The sequence below is a fragment of the Podarcis filfolensis genome (assembly GCF_964270895.1).
Source record: "Podarcis filfolensis genome assembly, chromosome: 2".
Lineage (NCBI taxonomy): Eukaryota > Metazoa > Chordata > Lepidosauria > Squamata > Lacertidae > Podarcis > Podarcis filfolensis.
Window position 1 is genome coordinate 93,379,897 of NC_139605.1, and position 24,376 is coordinate 93,404,272.

Sequence of the window (24,376 nt, forward strand, 5' to 3'; positions counted from 1 at the left end):
AGCTATTCCTTTTCAGTCCAGCACCGCAGCCCTAACCACGTCTACTCAAAAGCAAGTCCTACTGAATTCAGTGGGGCTTGATCCCATGTAAATGGGGGTTAGGACTGCAGCCTAAGCCTCAAGAGAGTTCTATAGTACTTCTGAGTAAATATGCTAGGGTTATACGTAAAAATATATAATTAAAATGGTAATACAAAAATATAATATGCGCTTATTCTCATTAGAAAAAATTCCCAACAGTAAAGCATATACAAAGGCAATGCAGATGTACACACTTCAGAACTTCCCATCGTAATAAACTTGCTCGCTTGAGTCCCCCGCCCACTTCTAAGCAATTCTTATGCAAAAGCCTCCCCCTCTTTCGTACAGTCCAGGAAACACTTGGTTCCTTGCTAGCTTTCAATTCCGGGTCGCTCATTAAATGCGGCCAGTCAGAATCAAACACGAACGAGGTCTCCCTGCCACACTCAAACACGCATGCGCAGCGCGAGGCGGGCGTATCTCTCGAATGCCACGTTCCAAAGAAGAGAGGCGAAAGTAGGCGGGGAGGGGAGGGAATTTCGTTGAGGTCAACCAATCAGAAACGGCTGGTCCGAGTTTCTAAGAGCGGCCGCGTTATCCAATCCCAGTCACCGGAGAGGTCGGTACGGCCAATCAAAGCCCGCGGAGCAAAGGAAACTCTCGCGGCTGTTCGGAAGTGGGGAAGGAAAGGCGACGCGACCTTTAAAGCTGACCAATCCAGGACCGGAGGGCGGCCTTAGGCTCCACGCCAGTTCAATGGGAGCTGAAGCGTAGGAGGGCGGAAGCAGCCAATGGGCGATAGACGCAGCGGGGAGAGGGCGGGTTTATAAAGCGGGAGGCGGGCGCGGAGTGTTCTCTTTTGCGGCGCCTCTTCGTGGTCCGGTCTGTTCGCCTGGGATCCTGCCGTCATTGTCAGCGCCGCCATGAAGACCGCTCTGCTCTTCTCTCCGCTCCTCTGCCTGGTCTTCCTGGGACGGGCCTGCTTGGCCGGCGACGCAGATATCGAGGAGGACGAGGGCGTCCTGGTGCTCAAGGCGGCCAACTTCGAGCGGGCGTTGGAGCAGCACCCGAACATCCTGGTGGAGTTCTGTGAGTGGAGGGGCGCCGGGGGGGGGGAGCGCGGGTGAGGGTGGAGAGGGAAGGCCGGCCGGGTGGGAGGGGAAACTGAGGTTGGGGTCCCCCTGTTCGGTTTAGGGGAGGGATGGGGAACAGGCTTTTTCACGTTAGCGGGTCGTCGTCCCCCCCGCCATTAGGGAAACAACCCCTGCCTATTCAGACGTTACACAGTTCACGTGAGAAGGGGACTTGCGAGAGCTGGCGTGCGCCGGCTGCGGTAATGTATTTTACCAGCCCAAAGAGGGGCCTGTAGGCGTTTGCTCGTCTTTTGCTGTTGGCGTGTCCCGGATGCATGGAATAGGCCGGTGCTACTGTTGCTATATATTTTCAGCCTTGAAAATAGGGGTATAGATAGATGCTTACGAGTTGGCTATGAAACACTGGTAGTGTCTCATGCAGGAGAGCACAGGGGCCCGCTGAAGATTTTGTAAGAGTGCAAAGTGCGTTTGAAATGCACCTCTCTCAAGTATTGGGGAAAGCATTGTGCCATGTTATGTCTGTTGGTGGCATTGCCATAGTACCAGGAGTACTGTTGGAAGGGGCGTGCCAGTAAAGTTAAGAGGCTTCAGTGGAGTCTTGGAAGACTCCCAAAGTTGGATGTGCTGTGCTAGTTGCAGGTTGTTGCTGACGGCAGTGCAGGACAAGAAACTTTGAACTATGCACTGGGGAGAGATTTACATCAAGTGAGCAACAGTATTGAGGACTGAGCCTGTCTCTTGCTTTTCTAGATATTCTAGACTTCCTCGTTGTCTTGCCTACTCATTGCATTTCCACTGCAGAGACTGCTTGTAAAGTAATAGGTGAAGAGGGGGAAACTTCAAGTTAGGATTTTGTGGTAGGAAAGGTGCTGGTTATAGTACTACAGGGCAGTCAAAAGTGAAGCTCTCCTTGCCATAATTTTCACCCCCACCCGTCACTTGGATGCTATCTGCATGGAATGTTTTGTTGTTGTGTGTGCATTCCTGTTGATAGAAAGTATCAGTGTTGGAGGGTTGCACAGTAATTGCTTTGATACTAAGTACTTCTCTTTTTCAGATGCACCCTGGTGTGGTCACTGTAAAGCTCTGGCCCCAGAGTATGTGAAGGCGGCAGCAAAATTGAAATCTGACAACTCAGAAATCCGGCTGGCCAAGGTGGATGCAACAGAAGAATCAGAGCTTGCCCAACAGTTTGGTGTTCGAGGCTACCCTACTATCAAATTCTTCAAGAATGGCGATAAATCATCCCCTAAAGAATACACAGGTGAGACTATGGTAATGGTTAAAAAGTCTGGAACATGTGAATTGAGGTGGGGGGGAACCAAACCTGGAACATAAAGCAAAAGTGACACAAGAGGATACTTCTTGGTTTTGATGCCTAAACTGTTGGCTTTCACTTCATGTTGTTCAGATATAGTTCTCTGCCTCCTTTAAGCTGTTTGTTCATGTTGTATGTATATTTCACCAGTTTAAAAGGTCTCTGCTAAATAGTCCCACGAAAAAATGTTTTTCATAGAGGACTTGCAACTTTGTCCTTGCATGTAATTCTTCTAGTCACTAGAAAGACAAGGATAATCTGTTAAATAGGAATAAGGTATCGTGGTTTCACATTTCTAGCTTAGAACTCCTCTGACACAAATTAAGGACAAGTTGGTATTGCTTTTTAATAGTTGCCCTTAGGATATATCTGCTCCCTGCTTTGTATATGATGGAATCACAAATGCAAAATTGCAGCTCTTGGAGCAATTTATTGCATGTAATACCCTCCCTCACCATTGTTTATTCCTTACAGCCCAATTCTGTGTATATCTATTCTGTAGTAAGCTCCATGGAGGTCAGTGAGGCTTGCTGCCAAGAAGAGGTAGATAGGGCTACAGCCGAAGGCAATAAATCTATTAAGCAGTGACTATTTCAGTGTCTGTATTCTGAACAGCATTCAAGCCTTGAAGGAGAAGTCTGTGACTCAAGGCACTGAGCTCATGCTACTGCTCAGTCATAGCCATTCATTCACTAGAGTCTATTTCAGCCTCTTTCCTACGTATAAAATGGATGTCCTATTTTTTGAAGTTGTATCAAAACTAAATGAGAGTTTATCAAATATTTCATATTCCCAGTTTTGTGTAACTGAGACAAGCATGCACCTGTAGTTGCATTTAAAAACACAAAAGCATAGGCACTAGCATGTCATAAATGATAAAAATAGTAACAGTTTTTCTTCCACATGTTACTTGTTGGAAAATGGGGTTGAGGTGGAAGTCTAGCAGTATCTGTAGGACATGCAGATGAGTAAGGCTGCTTTATAACATTACCTGCACTCTGCTCCCTGTTGTCCCTCAGCAAAAAACCTCTGATCCATCCAGCCTTCTGCCCTCTGGACTTGATAATCTTGCCTATATTCATCACTCTTGGCAAAATTATTCTGAGCACAGAAATACCCTTCTTGCAGCCCTATGTTGCCTTTGAGTCCTCCCTGATTCATCTTCAAAGCTCTCAGTAGCTTTCACCCTCTTGCCTCACTGCTGCCACATCCTCCCATATCTCTTTCCCTGTCTCTTTTGCTTGGCCAGCTCCTCCATGCTTGGTCATCTAGCTGTCTTCTGCTCCTTCAATGACTGTACCTTGTGACTTGAACTGCCTCCCAAAACCCTTCCTACATAACCATTTGCAAAATAACCTTTTCCACGAAGCTTTTGACAGACCCCTACTCCTAAAGCACCATTGCAACTAAGCCTTTAATACATGTTACTGAAATGTAATTTCCCCCATGTTTACCCCATCCCTCTTTCCCTTCCGTTCCTTTATTTGCCTGCTTTATCTGTTTCTAAATGGTAAGAGCCTTGGGGCAGGGACATGTCCTTCGTCTGAATGCTTTTGTTGAGATTCTTGCCTTACAGGGGATCAGATTAGATAAAACCCAGGGTCACTCTCAACTCTACAATTTATGATTCTGTGAGTTGTGCCATATACGTGGATGATATAAGTGCTAGACAAACTTCTTTTATCACCTAAGCTACTGGCAGATAGCTGATCAGCATGCCTGATCATTCTGAATGGTTGGTTATGCTGATTGTAACATACGGTACTTTTCCCTAACCCAGATATCATAATGGAAGGCCTGTGGTTTAAGGTAAAAGAGTTATTAAAACTCCTAGTCATATTAAAAAAGAAAAATCACACAGGTTAAAAAAACAAACAATATTTAAGTTTTTAAAAGGTAGTGGTGGCTGATGGAAGGTTCAGAAGTGGGGTTGGCCACAATGATGTAAGAAGGCTGTTCCTTAGACATTGCTGCTGATTCTCTCCCAAGATTCCATGGTGACAGTTGGGAAGAATCCCTCCACGCTTTGGAGCCTGCCACCTGGAAATAGGCACAAAAATCTCATTTAGGCATTTAGGAAGCTGAATGGTCTTCAGCTATTAACTTTTTGTGCTGGTGGCTGGTGAAAAACTGCATTGGGAGGGCAACACTACAGAATGGCCAGTCCCCCATCCTTAGATCCCATTGTAGGGGAAGATGAGCTTCCAGTTGTAGGAGAAAAAGTGCTTTCAGTTATAGGGGAAGATGAGATTTCAGCTTTAGGGGAAGATGAGCTTTCAGCTTTAGGGGAAGATGAGCTTCCAGTTATAGGGGAAGAAGTGCTTTCCGTTGTATGGGAAGAAGAGCTTGCAGCAGCCACAGAAGCCACATGTAGGATAAGTTTTCCCACAGGTATGACTGTCCTGCCTCTGATTTTGGCTTTCTTGAAAGGCAGCCTGTGCAGCCACTTTGAGTGCTGGTAGAGTTAGTTATTACCTTTTGCATATTAAAAAAATAGGTTTATTTTATTTATTAAATTTCCAAACTACCCTTCATTCAAGGATCGCAGTGCAGTTTACAATATCAGAACACAAAAATACATTGCATGGTAACAAAACAAAAAGCAATAACCCATCCCCAGGTTGCTGTATCAATATATGCATTAAATGTTACAGGCTTGGTTATATGATTTCTTTCTCGTGTGGTAAAAGTAGCTGTAATAAGCAATCCCATCTTGAACTGAATTCTTTGGGCATCATTTTCGACTTGGTGGGTGGGTGTATAGCTTGGTCCAGCAGAGTTTTGAGAGCTGCCTGGAGAATATGGAGTACATGGCCCTTCTGTTTCTCACACTGCTTGGCCATGTCCAAGTAAAGAAAGCAGGGCTCTGTCCCCAGTACCAGCTTCACCTAACCTGGCTAGCCAAGCCAAAAACACATCTTTGTCAGGATCTAGCCCCTCCTCTTCAGTGCAATCCTCTGCATGTTTTTATATATCCCATTGTATTCAGTGGAGTTTACGCCCAGGTAAGTGTGCATAGGATGGTGGTCTTATCCCAGAGCTTGCACTGCCGGAGATTATGAGCGATCACTTGCTCCCCTTGTCCTGCTGCAAACTTTGGGAGTGAAGGAGGCAAGGCAGTGGAAGGTGAAGGTGGTGGCTGTTCCTAACTCCCCCCTTCAAAGCTTACAGCTGGGGTATAGCTCTTTCCTATTGTTTCATCAATAAAGCTCAATAAAACTGGATCAGTTTCTGCACCACCACCCTCAAGCTCCAGGGCTGCAGCTCCACTTGTCACCCCTGCAATGTGGGTGATGGTCACAGTGAGCAGGTATCTACCCTCCTGCCTATAGGAATCTTTCTGTTCACAGGTATAGGGAAGGGCAATTCGTATTATTTACATTTGGGGAATTTTGAAATGGAGATTGGCATAGTAACTTATCTTTCATTGTATATAATCAGTGCAAGATGTGCTTAAAGCAGATTCTAAAGGCAGCTAGTTTTGGGTGGAGCCTCCCAAGAGTTAGAAATACAGATCTAATTTTAACAGCGTTGAAAAACCTATATGTTGCTTTTAAGCTTTGGTACTGTGGTAGAAAATCTTGCTTCCTGTATTTTTTCTTCACTCAACCATTTTGTGGTAATCTTCAGCATGAAAATGCTTGCATCTTGCAGAACGTTTTGCATCAGTGATATTATAATGTGACCAAAGCTCTAAATATACATGAGCCAATGTGGTGATAGAAACAGCATGCTCTTAAATGTTACTATGAAATATTTTTTTGTACCAAGTAAAGCAGCTTTGTGCTCAATAGCACCTTCTGGTGGCAACTTTGTCTTGGAAGGCAAAGGGGGAAGAGAAGATGGTGGCTTATCTCCCTAGAAAGGTGAACAGAAACTCTTTGCCCTCTGAACCCGGAAATAATGGGAGTTTCCACTTGGGGTGATTAGATCAAGTGCTCCAACTTAAACGTGAAAGAGATTCTGATGTGTCTTTTCCCCCCTAATACAGCTGGCAGGGAAGCAGATGACATTGTCAACTGGTTGAAGAAACGCACAGGCCCAGCAGCCACTGCCCTGGCAGATGTAGCTGCTGCTGAGAAACTGGTGGAATCCAGTGAAGTTGCTGTGATCGGGTTCTTCAAGGTAGAGTGCTTCACTCGGTTACTGTTGCTTTTAGCTGACCTCCCTTGGAGGCCTTTATCTGGGAAGAGATTACACCAGGGCTCGCTAACCTGTTTAGGACCATGGGCAGTCTAACACAAAGTTCCCTGGGTGACCTGAGCCTAGACAGTCTCTTAACCTAACCTACCTCCAATTGGGGAGGAGGAGAACCATGTATGGCACCTTCACTTCTTAGGGGGAAGGTGGGATAAAAATAGAATAAATAAAATTGCAAACCAGAGAAACTTGTGGGCGTTGCACACCACAACCTGTTCAATTGGTTACAGTAGAATCAATCGTGCCCAATTTCAGCGGGGAGGGGAATTTGTGGACACAGGGAAATTACAGCTAGAGTATGATGCCCATTTCTTTATCCCATCTTGGCTCTTTGTTGTTCTTGCATCACTGAGTAAGCAACATGCATCAAATCAAGGCATGGTGTGGAGTATTTAAAACTTAAAATCTTCCTTCTTTCTGTTAGGATGCAGAATCTGATGCTGCCAAGCAGTTCTTGTTGGCAGCAGAGTCCATTGATGACATTCCTTTTGGGATCTCTTCCAACAGCGATGTCTTTGCCAAATACCAGCTCAGCAAAGATGGAGTTGCCCTTTTTAAGAAGGTGAGTGGTGCAAAATATTCCCATTATGTGCTAAGTCTGGCTGGCTGCACTCTGCTTCCCCAATATGTTTCTGTTCCACATCCACCCACACTGTTCCTGTATTTGTAGAAAGTTCACACAGGTCCAAATAGTGCTCTAAAAACTTGATTTGAAGGAGGTAATTGGAAACCACTTGAATTTTTTCTCATCAGCTTCCCCCTCCCTCCTGGAATTGCTCTTCTATCCTAAGAGTGCATGGGCTTTAGCCTGTAAAACCCAGTTGCTTCCTCAAAGGGTACTTCTAGTATCACAGCTGAAGTGGTAGTGTGAAGAGGAACTGATGTCGGGCTTTTGTTTTCAAGGTCAGTATAGATGATTAAGGCAAGAGAATCTTAATGATTGGCAGCAAGACTCGTTGCCACTTAAATTGCAACTCTCTGGAACAAAACCAGTCTTTCCGCTGCTGAGCTTGTTGGTGGAAACCAAGCACACTGGATGGATTGTGAAAGCAGAACAGGAAGAAGCAGTTTGAGTAGCTTATTCAGCAAGTTAACCTTGTTAATATAATAGCTAGGTCTGTTCAGATGTTAGAGAACCAGAATGGAGGAGGTAATTTGGGGGGGGGGACTTCCAAACAGGGACACTTGTGGGGGGAAAACACCCCTGCTTTGTGTTGCAAGCCACAAGAGCAAGATCTTGACTCATGCCATTATCAATATTTAGGTTGCCAAAGTGGTTTGTCAAAAGGTATGGGGCCCTTAGCAGAGCAACCATTAAGGGAGGAAATCTCAGACTCCAGAATCCTCCAGAACTTACTGTAGTTGCGGGCACTGACTTTTGATAGTAGGGATGAGCGCCATTACAAAGTGGATGGTGACCCCACAGTGTCCATACCCTTCTCTCCACCTGAGAAGAGTAGAGCAACGCATGCTCTCTCCTGCTGTAAAGGCATCTATAGCCTGTATATTACACCCTGACTGCCTCTTTAAGGTCAATTCTCCCTGCTTCAAACAGGCGTTTCCACCTTCAAGTGTTTGGCATGTTAAGCTGAATACTTGCTTTTAAAAACCTTTCAATCTGTTAAGGGGGTGGGGAAGTTGTGTTTGGCCAGCACTTTTATTAAAGGATAGGAGGTAAATTTCTGATTGGCCAACTCTTCTATCTAAAGGGGGTACTTTTCTGAGTGGCTTAGAACTTTCCTCACTCTTATTCTCTGTTTCTTGCTCCTCAGTCTCGGAGCTGTTGAGACTTCAACCAGCCAAAGTAAAAACACATCCCTTTTAGTTGCCAAAAGGACACTTGCCCAAGCTTCTGAACTCTTCAGTTGCACACCTGTCAAATGCTTGCATTTTTACGTGGTTAACTCTTTGGTGCTGCCATTTTATTTTTATTTTTTTTGCTTCCAACCAAAATGAAACAAACTTTCAGCAGATGCTACATTTGAATCTGTTCCTACCACATTTGCACATGGCCCCATAGAGCTTGAGTGTCATGAAGTGACCTCACTGATGCCCGGGAATATTGTTTGGAATGAGACGAAACCGTGTAAGCAGTTACAGAATTGGACAGGACGTGAAATGCCCCTGCAGCTGTTAAGTGGTGAAGCACTGGAAGGAATTCAGTGTAGCGCTAAGCAGATAGCTCTGTCAGCACAATAATTTCTGCTTGCCTGATGGAATGACCTGCCTCTCTTTCCCTGCTGATAGTTATATACCCTCCCTCCCCACATGTTGTTCTGGGGGTTGTTCTCTCTCACACACACATGGAGTAAAGCCCTGTTGTGTTCGCAAAGTCTTTGTATGGTCTTCCGCTAGCAGGCCTCTAAACATTGGGGCTGGTGAGAGTGGCACTCAGAATCTTCTAGACTGTGGCAAGACTGCATTTGGAATCTTGAGGTATCTCTAAGTTGGCTAGTTTCTGCTAAGATTACAGGGTATAGTAAAAGCAGAGCTGGTAGGTTCTAAATCAGGCCCTCCAAATGTTTTGAGACTATAATTCCCATCGTCCCTGACCACTGGTCCTGCTAGCTAGGGATCATGAGAGTTGTAGGCCAAAAACATCTGGAGGGCCAACGTTGAGGAAGCCTGTTCTAAATGCATCTCACTGGAGGTGCATGAAGGCCAGGAACTGGTTTATTATAAGTCTTATGTAGCACACATAAACAAGCAGAGGTGTTATTGGCAGAACTGTAGAACATCTAGTCCCTGGTAAGGCTGCACATTTTAAAGTTTTGTTTCTTTGTGACCGCTGACTTATGCCTCCTTCCCAGGTGTATTCTAATAAACTGTTCTTCAGGGATAGGTTGTATTAAAATCTGGCATTTTATAAAACACTTCTGTGTGTGCAAACAGCATTTTTGGTTAACCTGCCAATGTGAAGGCAGGTAGCTCTTACTATATATATATGGTGTCTGGGGGAAAACTGGCTTACCTAAGGCTACCTATTGAGTTCATGGCTAAGGTGAGATTTGAATGCAGCACTGCAGCTACCCAACTTTGCTTTTTGTTTCCTTGTCTTTTGCATAAGCTTCACGTTTTCTTGAAGTAGATTTCTTTGTATAACTTTCCTGGAAAGTTACTCAAACAGTGACCTATGTGTGCATCCCCCAGAGTTGTCACTAGGGAGCCCAGCCAATGGGACCACTGCTTTCCCTTGCATGTCTTCTTGGTGGATAACCTTGATTCTCCTATGTCTGTTACTTCCTGCCCCTTTCCATGGTGCCAGGAAAGATTTTGAGAACCTGGACAGTAATAGGTGTTGCTCTGCAGCAAAATTATTCCTGGCAGAGGAATGATAGCGTGCTTTCTGACTTCTGTTCCTGCTTGGCTAACAATAGCCCTGCAAGGATGTGTTGTCCTCTGAGTAAACTGCTATATATTTACTGGTTCCATGTTGTGTCCTGCTGCCTAGGACACTACCTCCTTTTTAGTGGTTCTGTTGATCAGATAAATATATCTGCTTCCAGCAAGACCTGCACAACCTGTTGCCTACCAGGAAATGAGCAACCTGCTTCTGTGACTTTCGAGAGTTGTGTATTTAAAATACTATAGAATATTTAAGAAACCCCTTTTGAGGTGGTGGGTATATAGCAAGAATCTGGCAGTCCCTTAGTGCCAAACTCCTTTCTAGTCACTGCTCTGTTTACTCCTATGGAGCCTTGAATCCTAGCTTGTTAGTAAGATGAGAGCTTTGGCAGAGATTCTACCCTGGATTTTAACTTGAGAAATTCTGTGCCTTGCTTGCAGTGTGAAATGTGCACCGTAGTTTGTGTCAAGACTTGTCAGTGGGAGCCCTACAGATATAACACTCAGGATTGTGTATTCTGTACTTGTAAAAATTGGAGAAATAATGGATAGAAAGCAAGCTGGACTCCATGTTTGCCTTTTTTACATAAATCTGAATAATGGCCTGGTTGTGGCAGAAGATAAATGTTAGGCCCTTAAGTCCCATTCCTCAAACTATTGACCTGTTTTACATGTAATACTAGTCCAAACTATGACATGGCATGTGGGCTACTGGAGAGCACCGTTTTGCTTCTCTGCTCCTCCTGCATTTGCTGTGAGCTAAGTTGTGATTTGGCTTAGTGTTGTGTTTGAACCAGAGTTCGTGGTTCACACACCACAAGAATCCAAGCCCAGGTTTGGATAACACATGAGCTTGAACCAGTCTTTGGTTTACAGCAGTGCAGTGGCGGAAGGACTGGAGGAGGAGCAAAATGGCCACAATCTCATCCCTGGTAGTCAGGTGTGTTCAAGCCATAGCTTGGCCTAGGATTGAATGTGAACTGAGCCATTCTCGGTTTTGCTGTGCCAGCCTTTAGTCCTACATACTTGCACACATTTTTTCATAGACATAAGGGTTAGAAGCCTAAACCACCACCAACGTTTTCAGGAAACCAAATGATTTACTCAATACCAAATTCTGCATGCCTGTAGAATTGTGGCAGACACTCAATCTGCCCATAACCTGCGTTTTGGTGATCAGTAGGCTGATGACCCACCTGTAACTCTTGATTGATCTCAACCGTAAGTCGGCTTGATTTATTCTCACGAGTCCCTTTGTGCTTGTTTCCAGTTTGATGAAGGACGTAACAACTATGAAGGGGAGATAACAAAAGAGAATCTGTTGAACTTCATCAAATCAAACCAGCTGCCCTTGGTGATTGAATTCACTGAACAGGTATGGAAGTGGCTCTCTAGCAAGGCAGGGTTGGTTGGTTGGTTGGTTGGTTGGCTGGGTGACCTAACCCACACCTTGATCTGTGTCTACCAATCAGGACTGGAGAATTCTAACCATACAAATTATACCAAGTAGAATGAACTGTAAATGAGGGAGGGGGGAGTTTGCATAATCTTGGCAACCGGTAACACTCTTGGCCCTAGCATGCATCTATTTGTTCTTCCACAGACGGCACCCAAAATCTTTGGAGGAGAGATCAAGACCCACATCCTGTTGTTCCTGCCCAAGAGTGTTACAGACTACCAGGGAAAACTGGATAACTTCAAAAAAGCAGCAGAGAGCTTCAAAGGGAAGGTGAGGACCAGGAAGTGACGTATTAAAAATCCTTTCTTCGCCCCCTAGGCTTCCCAGGTGGTGAACACTGGCACTTACAGTGGTACCTCTGGTTGCGAACAGGATCCGTTCTGGAGCCCCGTTTGCAGCATGAGCAGAATGCAACCCGCGTCTGCGCGGGTCGTGATTCGCCACTTCTGCGCATGCGTGTGACGTCATTTTGAGCGGATGCGCGAGCGGTGAAACCCAGAAGTAACCCTTTCTGGTACTTCTGGGTCGCTGTGGGATGCAACCTGAAAGATTTAACCTTTAACAAACGTAACAAGAGGCATGACTGTACAGTTCTAATATTGCGGCTTCTCAGGAAGGACATGGATTAGGATCAGGAGTTTCAGAATATAGCTAAGTAACATAAAAGTAGCACAAGCTGCTTCAGCATAGACTGCTCCTAAATAGCCCCAGCAATCAGGTGACAACTCTAGAAGTCTTTGAATGGAATAAGCTTGGTCAATGGTTGTACTGAAACACCCTGGGGAGACTTGAGGAATGTTCAGGGGAGCCGGGAGGGGGGGGGAAACCAACCTTTCATTAACTTGTAAGCTCATATCTTCCTGCATTCTCTCTCTTTTACTCTGAGGAACATTCAGGGGAGATGGCAGGGACAGAATGGGGCGTGTGAAGCAAAGGGGCAGAATGGGGGAGTCCCCACTGACTCGAGTCTTGTAATGGAACCCCGCTGTAAGTGACTCCCCCAGGGAAGCTGCAGAAAGATTGTGGTTGGTTAAGGGAGCCATGGAATCAGAAAGGTTGAAAACCACTGAGCTAAGTATTTGAAAACTATTAAGCAGACAAGAACTTGCTTTAGGCTTATAGTTGGGCATGAAACACAATTAGGGTGGCAGGAGAAAGAATAGTTACTTAAGGAGGACATAAATAGCAAGTTTCTTGCCTGTGCCATGCACTTGTCTAATGCCTCAATTCCACTGTTGTTCTTCCTTTCTCCTCCGCCAAGATCTTGTTCATCTTCATAGACAGTGACCACGGCGATAACCAGAGGATCTTGGAGTTCTTTGGCCTCAAGAAAGAGGAGTGCCCTGCCATCCGCCTCATTACCCTGGAGGAGGAAATGACCAAGTACAAGCCGGATTCAGAAGAGCTGACTCCAGAAAACATCAGGGACTTCTGCAATAAGTTCTTGGAGGGCAAAGTTAAGGTAATTCTTTTTTCCCTTCCTTTTTTGTATTTTGTTCTTGAGACAGGCATCCATGTGAGGTGATCCCCGCAGCACGAATCACACGAAACCTGAGAACGGTCACGTGGCACGAAGTCTTTCAAGCTGGCTTTGCAGCACGTCCAGCAGCCCAGTATTTAGACTTCATGCTGAGAAGCCCAAAGGGCAAAGCCAGTGGGGCACGGTGCCAGTATGGAAATAGCCTTTAAATGCTGATAAAGTGAGCTTGACAAGTCTGGGAGCTTCTCTGCATCACCAGCTCTTAAGAACTACCTCTGCCTTAATGGCTGCATGGCCTTGTCCTCACGTGGCACGAGCGCTTGGGAGGCTTCCATCTTAATCTGGAGAAGAAAGCAGCTGTACAGAGCCAGCTACTGCTTTTGTTCTGCCCCACACCTGAATTTTGCAGGGCTCTTTCTTGGCTCTGCCTATTTCATTTACTTTCCTTGCCTCCCATTATTCCTTTTCCTGTTCAGTGAAGTTGCAGCCTTCATCTTAATTACTCAGTCGACTGGACAAGTACACCTTTAAAGAAAATCAGCAGGTCCTTTGAAAAACTGGAAGGGATTATTAAACGAGGCTAAAAGTTCAGGATGACCTTTCTAATTGGGAAAGCTGAGTTGATGATAGGGAAGAAAAAGTATTGTGATACCTGGCTTGATGGACATTCTTGAATAGGATACAGGACTATGGTAGATCTATTTTGGAACACATAGACAGTAAGGTGTTGCATGACATAAAAGGTAAAATACATTCTAGGTTGTATTAATACATATTCATGTTGTAGTACTCTTTTGGTCAGCCTGTTAACATATGAGTGCGAGCATGTGGTCAACGAAGCCCCTGCCACTTGGCTGTAAAGGCTGAGTGTTACATATCTATATGCTTCCCCCGTATCAGACTCTGTAGATAGGAAGCTGGTGCATTTCTGGAGAAGGAAAGGCTAGAACTCTGTTCTGCTCTGTAGCGTTCTGCTAGATTGGGGGTATATGGTCATTGAATCATGCAGTCCCCCACCTTCACACTAAAGGTGGTACTGTCTCATAGGTGGTGTAACATATGCCTCCTTTTTAATGTGTAGCATAGCCCTTCGGGCAGCATTCCTCACTTCTGAAAAGACACTTGAAGTTATTTAGAACTACAGGGATGGTTTGTGTGCTGGAAAGCAAATAGGAATAGAAACATTCCAAAGACCTCTAACCTCAGAGAAGGTTATGTTCAGCATTGGCCTGTTTGAAGACCCCTCACATTCATGAGATACAGTATGCATGGTATTCAAGCTAAAGTAGATCTAGGGTTGAACAGTTTTGAGTTGGGAGTTTCAAAGCAGTTGATAGATGAAAGATGTAGCCTAGGGGAAGTTGTAGGGGATTTTTCAAGACAAATTGAATGTTAAGCATGTTGGAAGGATAGAACACTTAATAGAACCCTCTGTTTGCATGCGGAATCTCCCAGCTTAGATCCCTGGCACCTCCAGGTAGGTCTGGGAGGGGTTGTCTGAAACCCTGGAGATCAGGGAGCTGAATGGACCAATGATCTGACTTCTGTACAAGACAGCTGGCTCTGTACCTTGGAACACAATTTTGACACAATGGTTTAATAGGTCACTTTCATTGTTAAAATGCTCTGGAAAACATCCTAGACCTCCTCTAGGGCTGGGTGATATATTGTCCAAAACTGATAAATCCGTATTGTGATATCAGTTTCATAATTTTTGACCTGGCAATATATTGTGAATCGTGTGTGTGTGTGTGTGTGTACATGCGCTATGCAAACATAATCCTGCATGAAAAACCATGAAGCCCTCCAATGCCTGTACATAGCTCCATCTTTATTTTAGACATTGTGATATATTACTATATTGCGATGTTTAGCTGGTGATGTTGAAAACCACATATCGCCCAGCCCTAACTCCCTCTTGTAAAAATATTGGAACTAATCTGACTCTTGCAGCCATCTCCTCTTGCTTGTTGTACATATATCTTGCCATGCATTTCTTTTGTTCTTTAACTGAAGCAGAGTGGGCTCTTGTCTACTCAGCATGCCTATGCCAGCTCCCCGTAAACACACATCCTTCATGCAGCAGCTCATGAAGGACATGGCTGGGTCATTGGGTGGGGTGGGGGTTGACTTTGAAGGAGGAAGTCTATATTAATCTGACTTTTTATAGCCTCTGGCTTTTGTCAGTTGCTCTGCCCTGTCTTGGAACAGTGGGTGGGAGGGTTTCCTGTTGGCGCATTCCATGCTGTTGCTTTCATGTGGGTTCCTTTTTGCTTGTCTGTTTCAGCCCCATCTGATGAGCCAAGATGTTTCTGATGACTGGGACAAACAACCTGTCAAAGTTCTGGTTGGGAAAAACTTTGAAGAAGTGGCTTTTGATGAGAATAAGAACGTGTTTGTGGAATTCTGTAAGTATTTCGATAGCTGAGTCCACATGCACTCGCACCTCGGCGCATCCTGTCTTGAGTTGCACAGGTTCGGCTAGCGAAGAATGTTTCTCAGGTGGCAGGAACTGGAACTGGGGAGTGAGTGGTTCTTGTTGAACAGATTCTAATCTGGGTTTTGTCCCCTTTCTGACTTGCAGATGCCCCCTGGTGCGGCCACTGCAAGCAGCTGGCTCCCATCTGGGATAAACTAGGCGAGACGTACAAAGACCATGAAAACATCATCATTGCCAAAATGGACTCCACAGCCAATGAAGTGGAGGCCGTGAAAGTCCACAGCTTCCCTACCCTCAAGTTTTTCCCTGCAGGCCCTGGCAGAACGGTGAGGAGACCGGTGGTCGGTCTGTGTAGGTGGCTGCCCCTGGGTGTTTCTCTTTCCCACTCCCAGGGTGTGCCTTGGTTTGAGTTGCTAAGGGTGGGTTCACAGGGGGTTCTTGCTATTATGGGGGGGAGGATTGCTTTGTAGAGGATGATGCTCATGTACGGGCTATTCTCTCCTCGCAGCGATCATGGGAATCTAGTGGCTGGCTGCTCTTCTTCGACTCATATGGGTGAAGGTGAATTTTCCAATCCCTTTTTTTTTGCTTAGCTGTTCAGAAAGCGATTCTTCAGCCCCCAGTGCCCAGCTTTGTCTTTCGACTGCTGACACACTTCCTCCTTTGCTTTTGCAGGTTGTAGACTACAACGGCGAGAGAACGCTGGAAGGTTTTAAGAAGTTCCTGGAAAGTGGCGGAAAGGATGGTGGTGTAGATGAAGATGTGAGTATCTAAACCCAGACCGTGTTGGGCACTGGCCCGTGTAGCTGTTTTAGGGCAGGGTTCAGATGCAATCCCTGTGGAAGGGAAGTTTTGTCCTGCAAAGCTACTTTGGGCTTACTGTGGCAGCCGAGAATGCTGGTTCCTTAGCAACTTGTAAATAAAGCACAGCTGGTAATACCCAGAATGAACTGGGGTGGTGGGGAAGGGTGTTCCTGAATACCTGCCATTCCATGTGGACTAACCAGGCCACACAAACAGGCAGTCAGCCTGTGAGAGCCCCACCATTCCCAGATCAACTGAAAATGTTCAAGAAACATGATTTTTTTTTTTTACATTCTTCCCAGCGTTGACCCTACTATCTGTAGTTCTCGAGAGATGACCCTACACTGAATTGGCTCTTTCTCCAGCACCCAGCACCAGGTGCGAGTGTCCTCTTGCTTGAGTCAAGTAGTCGCTGCTGCCAGCATGTGTAACAATTTTTGCTTGTTCTGTTGCTGTGCTAGCAATGCTACTGGCTCTTTGCAGCACTGCTAGGCTTATCTGGGTGCTGCTGCCCAGCAGGAGTAGCAGCTGAACATAGAGGGGGTAAAGCTCATAGCCCAAGTTAGAATTGCTGTGCATTCAGGGCTGCCGTTCCTACATTACCATTGGATACAGGGAGCAACTGGTGACCCAGCCTTTGCACCTCTGCATGTTCCCGGACCCTGTATGGTGGGTTCTGTGTGATTTAAAGCTCTGTAGACTACACTTCTAGACCTACAGTTATCAAGGGTGCCAACTGTTTGGTACAATGACCATGAGTGTTGCATACACAGAAACTATATCCCGATTTGATTCCTTTGTCCCTGTTTTGAGCTTAAGTCTTTGCACCAGGCTTTGTGATTTAAGAGTGAACTGGCTTTGATATTCAGCATCTTGGTGATAGACACTCTGGTTAGCTATCACTTACATGATTTTTAGGCACAGACCTGGCACTAACATGTAGCTGAGACCTAGCAGAGTAGAGCTGGCCGGCCCCATTTTGCTTTAGCTTGTTTGATTCTTTATCATCTCTGTACACTTTGGAAATTTGGATTTTTATTCAGTTTGGTTGTTTGTCAGGTTCCAGCACCTTGAAGACAGATAGCTTTTGAACCTGTGTTCTATAAGATGTCACCGGTGGAAGTTTGGGTATAAAAACATAAGAGTACTGAGCAAAAGAATTGGCCAAAAATGGCCATTAAATCTTCTTGGATTGTAGCAGGTCCTTGAATCTGTGTTTCATGGAAACAGATTTTGAATTGAAGAATGTGATTGAATTGGAGGCAAACAAATTCTGTCCTTCCTGTGAATGGTATTCCAGTCCCTCACGGCTGATTTTTGGAGGTGCTGTGTTGGCTGGCCCTGTGTATTTCTTGCAAGTGCTTTTGCATTTTCTCATTCTGAGAAGAATTGTGCGCTAGCAGGTTTTTCATAGTTGCTAGCTCAACAGCACAGTGTGTACTCATTCAAGAAGCATTGGTACCAGATGCTGAGAACAGGATAATGCTAAACATCTGTCTGTTATTCAGCATAGGTTGTTGTTGAAGATAACAGCCTATATTCCTTGCTTCTTGTCAGTATGCTGGTAGCCAGTCTATATTCTTTAAGGCAATGCAGTGGAATGGTATGGTGCAGGAATGTCCAAGAGGTCGATTGCGATCTACTGGTAGATCCCCAGGAGGTTTTGGTAGATTGTGGCCGATCACTGGGTCCCTTTCCTTAGCGCTGGTAAAATAGAATTCGGCCTCGCTGTGCCCTCCATTGCTGCACGATCTGCATAATGGAAGATGGAGTTTACTCAGTGAGGCTGTTGTTTCCTCAGCAATCTGTTGGTGAGCTCAACAACTTTGACCTGAACCCCCCAAAAAGGGGTAGATCACTGCCAGTTTTTAGTTCTGTGAGTCTCTTGGGAGTTGGCCACCTCTGGTATAGTGTATATGAAATAATTGGCTGAGGGTATGCAAATCACTGAGGATTTTGCAAGCCACTGAAAGTCAACACTTCTGAAGAAAGAACTGAACATGGGTGGGTTTAGATCACAAATCTAAGGAACAGCCAATTGGATTTGCAGTATAGAGTACTGCATCAGTCATTCGGACTGAATCTCCACTTGTTTTACTTTTGCTTATTACTGTGAATGGAGCATTTATTTGTGAACAGACTGGTACAATTCTCTTGCAAGGCTTCCCTGATAATGAACCTGAATGTGACCTGTCAGGATCATCTCCTATGATTATACCTATTCTGGAGCTACTACTAATATTTGCTTAGAAAGTTCAAAGACAGATACTGGAACAGCTGCATTAATCACAGCTTCTCTTTATCTGTTATTTTGTGTGTGGAAGTGAGATCAGATTTTACCTTAACAGTACATGTTTGTGTTAATGAAGTTTTAATTCTAAAGTAAGTTTCTTAGAGGTCTTTTGTGCACTTCTTGGTTGAGCAAAACGTTAAAATCACCAACTTGGTTTTCAAATGCGATGGCATTCATCTGATTCAGAATGCTATATAGATGGAGAATGTGCTAAAGTTGGTACAGCAGGTTTTTTTTATCCATTCAAATAATTTTGAGATGTATAGGGCAAGCAGAAAGCCAACAGACCTGGTGTTGACCCCATTGTCTTACAAGTTCCTTCTGCCTGGTATATGGAAATTTGTAGGTTGTTTCCATTTTTATTTTATTTTATTTTGCCTTGAGTGACTTGATGGAATGCATGGACTTTCCTTGGCCTGCACATCTCGGGAGGCAGGACTCTGTCTGTCAGAGGAGCAAAGTTCTGAGCATAGAGGCAGTTACATGAATTTCTCATGCTATTAAGGGCAATGACAGCTGCACTGGCAGGACCTAACTGTGTGTTGGCCTCCTTGGCACTGGCTGTGAGAGTAGCTGCAGCTGACCAAGCTTTTGCTTCTTCATTTAAACAGGATCTGGAAGATCTAGAGGATGCTGAAGAGCCAGATGCAGAAGAAGACGATGATGACGCAAACACTGTAAAAGATGAACTGTAAAGACAAGTCCAATCTGCATATCCCCAGACACTACACTGTGGCTGCCACTTCATGCAGTTAAGCAAGTCCAGAACCAACTTGAACAAGAAGGCAGATGCTGTCTGAGAGTACAGGGAATGGTCTAAAGTAACCCTTCATCCTAACTTGTCTGTCAACTGATTCCTCTACTTAATTTTTATTATTATTATTTTCAGTTTGGAAGAGGGATCTGCCTAGGTAGCCAGCCCTGCTGGGTCTTCTCTTTCCCCCCTCCTTTACACACTGTGATGTACATTTTCTTTTCCTAGAGTGTTCTGTGATCTGGGTAGAAGCAGATTGAAACGGCAACATGTCCCATTGCCTAACTCACTTTGGAGCCTCACCAGTAATGCCGCCTTAAAACTTACTCACACTTGTCCAAATGTCATAAGCTGCTGTTGGCCCAGCAGGGTCTTGGATACTGTCTCGGCTGTTTTTCAATTACTATTTCTTTTTTGGGCTGCTCCGGTGTGGAGGAACCTACTGGGCTGACCACGGTGGTGGCAGTGGAAAGGGAAATGAGCAGGTCCTCTTAACTCATTGCATGGTCTTGCTTCCCTTTTATGCTGAACAGTATATGTATCTCTCTCTTCCAAAGATTAGGATGGCATAGAAGACTGTCCTTGAGGGGGAAAGGACCCAATTACTCCTGAGGCAAAACCTTAACTGGTGTTGCCACCTTGCCCCCTGAACAAACAATACGACTTGCTCTTTACGCATTTGCTTTGTGAATGGGTCTCCCAGGCATTTACAGAGCTGTTTGGGAAGGGGCCTACCAGAATGAAACAAAAAGGACACTCAATAACTAGGTTTTTTTTGTGGGGGTACTTGAGAGCCAAGGAGTGATGGGAGGACAAGAATGTATGTTGACAGAATTGGAATTAGTTTGGAGCGTCTATGATGCTAAAAGGAATGGAACTCATTGGCCAAATAAAAGTTGATTTTAATACTATATTGTGTATCTGGCTGTTTTGTTTGAACTCTGGTTTAAGGAGAACTCTTTTCTCATCTAGGCCAGGAAGGATGAAAGTGGATTTAAGGTTTTATCTGTTGCTGAAACTTGCTTGCATGATAAATATTACCCCCTCCTGGGGGAAACTTATGTCCAGCCTTTTGCATGTTCTTACTATAGAATTCAAATCTGTTTTGCACAAATGCACATTTGAACAAAGTAACTTAATTTGTGCAAAGTATTGCGTTAGGTTTTCAGTATCTGAAGAACAGTATGTTCCATGGGAAGCGAACATGGTACTCTCCAGAGGTATACTATCACTTTCATCTTTGGCTATTTTGACTTCAGCTTATGAAAGTCCAATAGCAAGTATCTGGAGGGTGGATTTATGCTATGTGGTAGCAAAACCTTAAAGAAAAATGGCAGTAGTGGGAAATTACCTACTAAGTACGGAATATAGAATGATACAAACCGTTCATAGATAATAAAAAAACTAATCTGTACATTTAAACATTGATTACATCAAAAAATGCTTGAATTATTTTATCTGCATTCAGCTGTGTGCAAAACTGTACTTGTGGGGGGGCGGAACCCTAGATGCAACATTCCAGGAAATGTACAGGGTCAAATGAGGGGGACCTTACTCTCTCCACTTCCATTTAATTGCTATAACTCAGGAGATGAGCTCGGTCTGTATGTACTACTGAATAAGGTGGTAGAGCAGGCTGTGTCCCTGGAAAATTGGGAATTCTATCTGGTAATAAAATGTAAATTATGGCAGAAGGAGGCAGTATAGTAAGAGATCATATTTATTTTTGAAGAGGGGAAAAAAGAAGAGGAAATATTTACATATAGTTCCAAGCAAAAACTTTGTGGCTTGGTACCTGAGCTTAATGGGGCGTACCAGACATGGGAGCTAAAAATGGCTACCATACAGCTGCGAAGTCTTGAAGACCAGGTTTGCCTCATTGCACTTTTAAATGATGTGTGAATGTTTCAAAAACTGCAGTAAAAAATTGACTTACACCACATTTTCAAGCCCTGCCCCCAATCTTTTCAGTTCTGAGTTACACTCAGTGTTATGGCTACCAATATAAAGATAACTAGCTCTTTTGGAAGATTATTGATTTGATCGGAACATGAAAAGCAAACCTAAATCTGAGCCATGAATTATCACACCCATCTTCTATAGTACCTGCATCCAGATAGATTTTACAACTGAGCAAAGGCACAAAGGATGGCTATAAGTGCCACATTCCCCACAGTGCCTCCAGCAGAGGGATTTGGGTGTTCACAAGATTTGTGACATTTTCACTAGGGTATAGTGCCAGGGCTTTTCAGCTGGAACTCTGTTCTGGCACCTCTCAGGTAGGCACCATTGCCATTATAAGAGAACCAAGGGAGGCGTTCATACTAAGTTCGGCACCTCTTCTGGAAAAGTAGCACTGTATTAGTATCACTCATCTGTACATTTTGAGTGAATTTTCCTGGATGCTAGATGAGGTAGGTGAATAGTTTAGAAGGCCAGGAGAACTCCCATGACTGTTGGCAAATTTCCTTTCCTAGATCTACTTCCAACATGGTTCTAAGAACAGGTGTGGAACAGTTACAGATAGGTAGCTGTGAGGTGTGGAACAGAATGTCACTCCCAACAGAATTACAGAATTAGATATGAGAAACCATGCCTCCGTATGCAGTGGCAGACCCTTCCACCATCCTCTTGAAGGCTGTTAAAGGCACAGTAGCTTGATCTTTCAGAGCCCTGGCGGCTTGTACCTTTTGAGACTAAGGAAAGTCTACATTATTGACCGAAAGGGTAAAATTCAGGAGCAACCCAAATTTGTATCTTCTCTTATAGGCTCCCAGCAGAGCCTGTAATACAACAATACAAAATGGAAGTTTCTCTCTCCACTCTTCTCAAACTAAATTCATATTGAAAGGCATTTCAAACTACCAAACTATCTTCCAAAGCTTTACAGGGAAGGAATTCTGTAAGTGGTAGAGTAGATGCCTAATGTCTGCTGAAGTAGATTGGATGATTTAAAAAAAAAAAAAAGCAAGTGCTTCCTCTTAAGGAAGAGTGTGACTTGCAAGTTATGTAAGGACCAAGTTATTTAAAGGGCTTTGTACGTCATGGCGAAGTCTTTGAATGGTGTGCAGGATAGGAACCCTGGTGTAATAGTGCTCCCGGATGGTCAGTCCCCTGTAAGCTGAGCTGCGTTCTGCGTCACCTGACCTCCGTAACCCACATAAATTAGGCAACTTAGTATGACCGCATACTCTGCATAATTCTTTTATTCATCCTGGGCAGCGTCAAGAAGCTCTGCAAGGCTTGAGTCTTCCCCTGGCTTCTAGAGACCTTACTCAGCAAGGTTCTAGAGGCCTTACTCTGGCTTCTGAGATTTCACCTTTCAAGCATATCTTTGTGGTTGCGTATGCTAGGAATTTACTCTTTATGTAAAGAGGGAGCAAGCACATACCCCCATGTCCAGTGGAGTTGTTGTATTCAGCCAATGTTGCAAGGGCTCATATAGTAGAGTTTTAAGGCGCTGGGACTCGACCTGCAGAGGAAAAACTAACACATGCAACCCCCTAGTCTGCAGTACAATGGCAAGATTGTGAGGATGCTATTGCAGTTGCTAGGTCTGAATTTGGATAGCAAGTCTAAAGGCATTTGATGTCCTGAAAAGTGCCCCAAGCTACTCGGGTAGTTTGGTGGCTCCATTGCAACAATATGCTTAAAATCCCGTAACTGAAGAGTGCTTTCTAAAGCAATACCGTACTCGTCATCACTTGAGTGTTGAGTTAAGTGGAACTACTGCACCTGTTGGTCCTTTTCTGTTATAAGTCTGTCATCCATGGTCAGCCACCTCCACAACAGAGAACTGGGTATCCATGCTTACCTGTCCCACGCTGTTGCTTAATGCCAGGCAAAACAACTCACCTATGATCTGATAATGGGTGAGGTGACTGACCTTGTGCGCATAACTGAGATATGGGTAGGTGAATTGGAGGGCCCTGACCTTAGCTTGTGTTGCCTATCTTGGTATTTGGTGCAGCATCAGGCAAGATTAGAGTAACAGGGAAGGGATGTAGTGGTTGCTGCATTAAATTTCATCATTCGTGCCAGAAGGGCCAGCCCATCTGGGAGCTGGATGTGAGGGTTTTTACCTCTGTTGGGTGGCAGATACAGGACAGGGATGTGGTTGGTGTCCTGTCCACCCACCTGCCTGACCTGGTGGAGAATTTCAGGATGTTAGTGCTGAGGGATTTCAAGATCCATGCAGGGCCTGTTGTGCCTAGGCCTGCTCAGAATTTCCTGGGTACCATAGGGCTGTCTCAATAAATTGTGCACTCAACACATACTGGTGGTCATGCCCTAAATATCATCTTTGCTACTGAGTGATTGGGGAAGGATCTGGTGGTGATTATCACCCCATTGACCCAAGAGAGAGATCAAATCTGATGTATTTCTGAATGATCTGGGGGATTTTTCAGGCAGCATGGCTGTTGCTTCTGTTGAGGCCCTAGTTTCATTTTAAAATGGCAAGATAGGGAAATTGATACGATCGCTCCTAGACCAATTTCAGAATTGTTTTCAGGCTGTTTTACTACAAAAACAGTCACCCTGACTGATCACTTTTATTGGGAGAGAAACCCTGCAACCCTGTGGATTCTTCTTGATCTCTGAGACATTTAGTATCATCATTGAACATTGTGTTCAGGAACAACTCAGAGGGTTGGGGACTTGGAAGCACCTTATTTCTGTGGTTCTTCTCTCACCTGCTAGGTCATTACCAGAAAGCAGTACTTGGATATTGTTACTCAATGCTGTGTGTGCAGAAGAACCTTGCCCAGCCTGCCAAAGGACAGAGCCATTGGGCAAGTTGAGGATTCTCAGTGTAGAAAACATTCTAAAGGTCAGGAAGCTTTTAATTCCCTCTCGTTCCAAGAAATGGTGTACAAAGACGCATATACTGAAGAGCTATTACCTGTCATACGCACAGAATCCTGACAGGTGTTGTGCTTGCTGGCTGCTTCTGTTGAAAAATATTTCTGTAAGCAAATATGTAATTCTGTCACATGATGGGGAGCGACAGCAGCCCTAGCAAAGGAAAACAAGTTGCTGCATGCTGATTGAAGGGAAGGCAGGAGACCTTGTTTGCGGGGCTGTTTTCTCGCTCTGCTCAGCTGGGATGCCAGGCGAGCTAGGGCCTCCAAAAATAGGGTCTGCTTTGTAGATTGTTTCAAATAGCT

The 24,376-nt window shown here is 44.7% G+C and overlaps 1 protein-coding gene across 2 annotated transcripts; it reads left to right on the forward strand.

Annotated features, from left to right (window-relative positions):
- The first annotated feature begins 488 nt into the window (after positions 1-488).
- On the forward strand, positions 489-20,119 carry P4HB (prolyl 4-hydroxylase subunit beta). 2 transcript variants are annotated; one of them, XR_014544395.1, is made up of 12 exons: positions 662-1,110; positions 2,173-2,379; positions 6,425-6,558; positions 7,058-7,195; positions 11,249-11,353; positions 11,582-11,707; positions 12,699-12,899; positions 15,205-15,325; positions 15,502-15,683; positions 16,033-16,119; positions 16,464-16,539; positions 19,066-20,119. XR_014544395.1 is itself a non-coding variant. In XM_083598370.1 (11 exons), the coding sequence occupies exons 1-11, from the start codon at positions 945-947 to the stop codon at positions 19,147-19,149; spliced, it is 1,551 nt and encodes a 516-aa protein (XP_083454496.1). In that variant the 5' UTR covers positions 489-944; the 3' UTR covers positions 19,150-20,119. The 2 variants fall into 2 exon arrangements, 1 of the variants encoding a protein (XP_083454496.1); XM_083598370.1 differs by lacking the exon at positions 16,464-16,539 and having other exon boundaries at positions 489-1,110.
- The last annotated feature ends 4,257 nt before the right edge of the window (positions 20,120-24,376 follow it).

Coding starts and splice junctions, on each gene's coding strand:
- P4HB (XM_083598370.1), top strand. CDS start 945: ATGAAGACCGCTCTGCTCTTCTCTCCGCTCCTCTGCCTGGTCTTCCTG. Junction 11,354..11,581: donor TGATTGAATTCACTGAACAG/GTATGGAAGTGG, acceptor GTTCTTCCACAG/ACGGCACCCAAAATCTTTGG. Junction 11,708..12,698: donor CAGAGAGCTTCAAAGGGAAG/GTGAGGACCAGG, acceptor TCCTCCGCCAAG/ATCTTGTTCATCTTCATAGA.